This window comes from Lotus japonicus, chromosome 3, assembly GCF_012489685.1.
Source record: "Lotus japonicus ecotype B-129 chromosome 3, LjGifu_v1.2".
NCBI classification, from domain to species: domain Eukaryota; kingdom Viridiplantae; phylum Streptophyta; class Magnoliopsida; order Fabales; family Fabaceae; genus Lotus; species Lotus japonicus.
In genome coordinates, this window is record NC_080043.1 from 4,986,016 (window position 1) to 4,992,809 (window position 6,794).

A 6,794-nucleotide genomic window follows, 5' to 3' on the forward strand; every position below is an offset into this window, starting at 1 on the left:
TGAAGGTGCTAACAAGGTGAAGAAAGTGCATCTACGTATACAAATTTTACGTGAAGAGTCTAAATCCCTGCGCATGAAGGATTCCAAGTCTATATCGGATTTTGAAAATAGAGCGATGGTGGTTGTGAACCAAATGAAGCGTTACCAAAAAAAGATGCAAGATTTTTGTGTAGTAGAGGAAGATTATTCTTCGCTCGTTAATCGCAAAACCTCATTATATGGTTTGTGAAATTGAAGAGTAAAAAGACTTAAGACACATTGATAGTGGACCAATTGATGGATTCACTTCAAGCATATGAAAAAAAAGGTTCTAAAGAAGAGATGATGAGCCTTTAAAGCATATCTCTAATTTCTATGTTTGTATTGGTTTCAAACCGTCACTAACCATGTTTCTTTATTTTTTAACTTTTCCTACTTTACAGCAATCTAAAAACATCATAAATGGGAGTGTAATATAGCCACCAGCCCACCACTCAATTGGCATCCCTAAAAAATCTAGAAAGGACAAGATATCAGATGAGATTTATTACACGTAGCAAAAGGCTAAAAATATCACAGAATCAAAGTACAATAATGCTAATATAAAGTGGAATGCATACCAAAAAAACAAAAAAATCACAAAATAATGCTACTATCAATCATCTCATATCCATGAGAAAATAACAACAATGAAACCCAGAATTAATTACAACACCAAAGTTCAAACTCGCCGCTAAATAAATGTTCACACCACTCAGCAGTTTCAGTCTCAAACCAAAACGGTGCCGTATAGTAACGCAGCACCAACAACAATGGTAACAGAATAATGCAGAAAGCTTGATGGCACCACCGATGAACCACCGTTTCCCGGTGGCGGCGCCGTCGAGTTGTTGGATGATGACGACGGAGTATCCGCCGGAAGCGACGACTGAGTACCGGAAGGCGATACGTCTGGACCGGAAGCTGATGGCGGTGTATCACCTGTCGTCGGAGATGGTGCCGGAGGACCACCGGCCGGTGAGTCTCCCGCCGGAGAAGGTGAAGTCGCCGTAGGTCCACCCGCCGGAGAGTTGCTTGTCGGAGACGAAGATGGTGATTCAGCTCCCGGTGCCGGAGAAGCCGCCGGAGGGGCACTTACCGGAGATGGAGATGGAGATGTTGATGCAGACGGAGGAGTTCCGGCCGACGGTCCACCGGCCGGTACTGGAGCTCCCGCCGGAGAAGGCAATACAGACGGCGGAGTTCCTGCCGGAGAGGGTTCGCCGGCGGTCGGCGGTGACCCAGATGGTGGACTCGCCTTCGGAGACGGTGAAGGTGAAGATTTTGGTGGCGGCGACGGTGGTGGTTGTGTTCCTCGCGGTGATATAACCACCAGGATCATCTTTTGACCCTTTTCACAGTTTCCATATTTTCCACTGATGAAGTAAAATGGTCCTGATCGATCAAACGTGAATTCTGTGTCACCATCTTCAAACTTCTTGATGGGGTTTGCCTTATTGCAATTGTCAAAGTCCTCTTTCTTCACTTCCAACACAGAATCTGAACCCTTGGTGTACTTAAAAACTGTAGAATTGATCATGAAAACAAAGAGAAACCCAGAATTTTAAATCAATCAGAACTGTAATTAGATAATCAAAATTGCATCTCTTTTCATGGTGTGTTTGGTTTTCAGTTTAATAGTCTATTTGAGTCGTTGGAATTTAACATCGCACATTCCAATGGTCCAAATGTGAAAAAGAGTTTTGGACTTCCTTAGGCGAAAACACTTTCAAACTGAAAACCAATTAACCAGTTATATGATATAGAAAATAAGTTAAGGAATTACCAATGGTGTCCTTGATTTGGAACCTGTTTCTTCCAGCCCATAGGGTGTAACTCTCCGAAGGGTTTGGGATCCAACCTTTGCTTCCACCAACGTAGAATTTATGGGCTTGGGAGCTTGGGAGAAGAGAAAAGAGAAGGAACAAGAGACATAGTGGTCTTTGAAACTCCATTTGAAAGATGTGGTGGTGGTGGTGGTGGTGGTTTGTGAATTGAATGAGTGTGTGTGTGTATATAAAGTGTAAAATAGAGAGAGAAGGAAGTGCGTGATGGTGTGTGACACACGAAGTTTGGGAGGAAATTGGTGATGGAAAACTGAAGACTGAGCAATGATGATGATGAAAGGATTGGAATTTATAATGTGAAGAGTGAAGACTGAAGAAGTAGATTAGTACAATGGGGGATGATGATGCTAAAAACTAAAAAGAGTGTCGAATGCGAGGGTGAAACGTGTGAAGCTTTTTGGTTTGATTAGGCAATTCACACTTTGGAAACCATACACTTGGCGAAATCATGGGAATATAATTTGGCATATAATTTTGGTATTTCAGGAAACGAATTTAATTCAATGAATATTTTTAGAATAATATTATGTTAGTCGACATTTTTGTCCTGGTGTGAGATATGAAAAGAAATAAAAAAAAATAGAAATATAATAAGTTATACAATAATGGATATGCACTGACAGTGTGAAATAGTTTTACACAGTCATCCAACCAAAGCATGTCACATAGGAGAGATAATTACATTTGACTTTAATTTTAATTAAAAGAATAAGATATTTTCTGATTTGGCGGAATTCAATTGGATGTCTGTGTAAAACTATTTTACACTGTCAGTGCATATCCATTAAACTCTATAAAAAATAAAAAGATAGAAAAAAAAAATAAGTTGAAATGAGATGAAATAGAAGAGGAATGAGGTGTAACTAAATCAAACTTAATATTTTTTGGTGGGTGGGAGACTTGATGAGAATGAGATTCTATCTATTCTATGGTAAACGTCGACATTGCGCTGGACGACCAGGATGGAAAATGTTACTATTGCATTTAATAATTTAAAGCATTTTAGGTATACGTTATTTTTATGGAAAAATATATATGTAACAGAAGAATTTTTTACTTAATAAATAAAATATAAACACAAAGTCAAATATAGAACCGTATAACTTCAATCATAGAAATAATCAAAGTTAAAAAAAAATAGAATTAATCAAAAAATAAATAGAGAAATTTATTTTATCTTATCTTGTTTTAATGAAATATAAAAAGATTTATATTAATGAGCGTAACACATAAAATATCGTCACTTATATTATTTGTATAGGGAACGTATCAAGTGAGAGCAATATTTATTATGAGAGATGAGAGTATCAAATCTTGACCATATAAAAGCCATGTGACTTTTTAAAAAAGTCATGTGACTTTATGTTTTAATCTTGGTCATTCATGTTATATCTAATGGTCAAGATTTGATGTTTTCATCTCTCACAATAAACATTGCTCTCACTTGATACGCTCCCTATTTGTATGTACCCTTGAAACTTTTTTTACGGTCAACATAAAATTTCATTCAAATAGAAATGACACAACGTTTCGATTGTGTACAAGTAAAGGTATTCTGAAGAAGATCTTTACTCCAATACAAAGGTAGGTAATGTACCTTGAAACTTACTACCTCTATTTCTATTTAACTATCTAGGAAGAGAAGAAACACACATATTAAAGAGTTAGGGATGACAATGAGTAGGGTCTGGGTAGGGTACTATAGTACCCATTTCCATACCCGCGTTTTCAAAAATTACCCGTACCCGCCCTCATACCCGCGTGGGTAGCAACTTGAATGTCCGTCCCCGTACCCTCTGGGTACCTATTTGCCCTCGTGCCCATTACCCGCAATTTAGTTAACCAAAATATATTTTTCACTATTTTTGTTAATAGTAAACAAATATACAACTACAATTTTAAATAAAAAACACTAACAAAAATATAAAAGATATTTAAATACTTAACAAATAAAATCATTCAACTAAGCATATTTTTTTAGAAGGAATAAACGAAAAAGATATAATTTTAAATTTATAATTTAGATTTATAATATAGCTCTAAAGTTGTAGGTTAATAACTTACAAATTTTAAAAATAAGTGGGAGTAAATTAGTGATGATTATGAACAACTTAAATACTCACTAATTTTTTTAAAAAAGAGTAAGTTTGAAAGTTATTGCTTAAGTTAATTTGTTATATATTACCAAATAATAATAATAATAATAATAATAATAATAATAATAATAATATGTGTGTGCGGGTATGGGGCGGGTTGGGTACTATAATACCCATACCCGCACCCATACCCGCTACTTTTTGCGGGTAATTACCCATACCTAGCCTCATACCCATCTAGCGGGTTTTTACCCTACCCATAGTGGGTATTTTTTTGCGGGTACCCTATGGGTCCTAGACCCATTGCCATCCCTATAAAGAGTGCAATTAATTTCGTTAATTTTCATGAAAGTATTATTTGTTTTCCTCATTTATTGTTTCTGTAAGGGCATTTCTTGGAAAAACATCACTTAATGTTCTCTTGAAACTCTTTTTTTTGTACATCGGAAAGATAAATTACTCCCACCAGAGATTGAGCCCTGGACCTCCCTACCCCAACCTTAAATCCCCTAGCTCTTACCACTTGAGCTATCATTCAGAGACGCTATCTTGAAACTCTAAATGGACATATATATATATATATATATATATATATAAGAACAATATTTTTTCTTTAAAATGGACTGTTAATAAGAAACAGATGTAGTAATTAACATTTATATTGTTAGTTTAATTTTTTTAACTTTCGACCTTTTGACTTTTATTTAATTATTAGGAAAATAATAAGATAATAACTCGTATTTATTATTCCCCGTTCCAAAATAATTGTAGTTTTAATTTTTTTTGTCTTGTTCCAAAATCATTGTTGTTTTACATATTCAATGCATTTTATCTCATTATCTTTAATTCATGCTCTTATTTAATATTGTATCCCTAAGTACCACATCTTATTTCTACCAATCACACTTCTCACCAATTAATTGACCAATGATTTTCATTCTCTCTCTTTTATATAACTCATATTAAATAAAAGTGTTTCAGTTAAATTATAACATCAATTAATGAACTCTTAAACTTTGTACATAACCTTAAATTACAATAATTTTGAAACGGAGAAAATAGAGTGATTGTATGTTCACCTCATTTCTTAATTATAGAGTTGGGTTTCATCACTGCCCCAACAAAGTTGAGCACATTTCATAATGTTGTTGCGCAAGAGAATTGCTCATTTACATATCGGTCTGGCACATTTATTGTACGATATAATTCTACATGTTTTTTTTTTGGGTAACAATATAATTCTAGATGTTAATTAAATTAAAATAATAATAACATTTTCCTGGAGCTAACGACTAGTGCTAATCCTAAAAGTAAAAATAAATAAACGGCCGTTACTATAAGCCAAGCATAAATAATAAGCGGTCAAAAGCCGTCATTGACTCTACTAATTACCACACAGTATCATATGATATTAATGTATCTTTGAAGTTTTTAGGTTTAGATCAGAAAATTGATTGTGTGTGAGGACTTTTGCCAATGATTTCAGATTTCTACTTTATTTTTTCTCTCATCTCATTTTTATTACTCCCTTCGTTCCTATATATAAGTCACAAAGAAAAGTAGTTACTAGTAATAAATTTGTAAAAAAAATGATTTATTTTCCTATATTACCCTTATTTACTTTCCTATGATTTTCTCTCTCTAAGTTAATACTTCTAAAGTTTATCATCTCTTTCATATTAAATATGAGGGTGAACTTGGAAAAAATTATTTAATGCTTCCTAGATATTAGAAAGTGACTTATATTTTGTAACAAATTTTTTTCAAAAAATGTGACTTACAATAGGGAACGGAGGGAGTAACTTTTATATTTCTCACTTCTTTATCGACCAAATATATATATCAATCATATCTCTTTCATTTCATTTTTACTTATTTATATCTCTCACTTCTTTTTCGACCAAATATTCATCATATCTCTTATTTTTCTCTATAACTCTATTCTCTTCATATTTCTACTTGGTGAAAGTAAAAATGGTTTATGAACAAAACTTTATTTTTGAGTTTGATTTTCGTTACCGATTTAAATTAAAGTTGTGTTGGTGTCCAATATGTAAATATTTATGTAAGTTACCTATGGTACAGGTTGGTTGCAAACCCGTAGGTGATCAAAGCATAACCAGGTCACCCAAACTTTTCATTTAATTCATCAAAAGAAAAAAGAAGAAGCTATTAAAGATAGTTTCTATTAGGGTCGTGATACTTAGACTTCGATAGTGTACATCCAAGAGACATTCATTATATGTGGGTAAACATGTTAACTCAACAAAGTTGTATCATATAAAATATAAGCTGATGAATATTGTAGGATCTCAATATTGTAAAACTCAGCTCAGATGGAGCAATTGAATAGGTCCGAGTGAAAATTGGTAACCTTGCCGGTTTGAGCAAAGAGTTGGAGTGGATGTACATTTGAGCCGGTATAAATGAACTGGCAGGTTATACGTAAAATCGATGATTCAGTGGTTCTTGGGTGTACCAGTAGACACCTCTTTCCTGATCCATAAAAATAGAGAAGAATATCAAATTCAGAATTGATCATTCTTCGTCTTCATGGTGTCGTTGTTCAAAACCCAAATCGCCTCTCTTCGTTGCGGATACACCATCATATCCATCACAAACTGGTTGGATCAGGAACCAGACTAGTAGCCGGTTTGGATTACTAGAAAATCGAGCTAGGAAAAGACCGGTCAAGAATTGATGTAACTCGTTAAAAGTTGGTAAAATCAATGAAACTGACGGTTATTATGCTCTCCATTGCATCTTCAACCTTGTATAAGCAACTTTCACAGGATGTGCAAGCACGACTTCTAATTGTAAGGTATAGGCGGTG

The 6,794-nt window shown here is 34.4% G+C and overlaps 1 protein-coding gene across 1 annotated transcript; it reads right to left on the reverse strand.

Moving 5' to 3' along the window:
• Positions 1-510: 510 nt before the first annotated feature.
• On the reverse strand, positions 511-2,175 carry LOC130745370 (early nodulin-like protein 4). Its single transcript, XM_057597568.1, has 2 exons — positions 1,805-2,175; positions 511-1,542 (listed from the first exon to the last, which is right to left on the reverse strand). Exons 1-2 carry the CDS (start codon positions 1,971-1,973, stop codon positions 749-751), a joined length of 963 nt encoding a protein of 320 aa, XP_057453551.1. The 5' UTR covers positions 1,974-2,175; the 3' UTR covers positions 511-748.
• Positions 2,176-6,794: the final 4,619 nt, after the last annotated feature.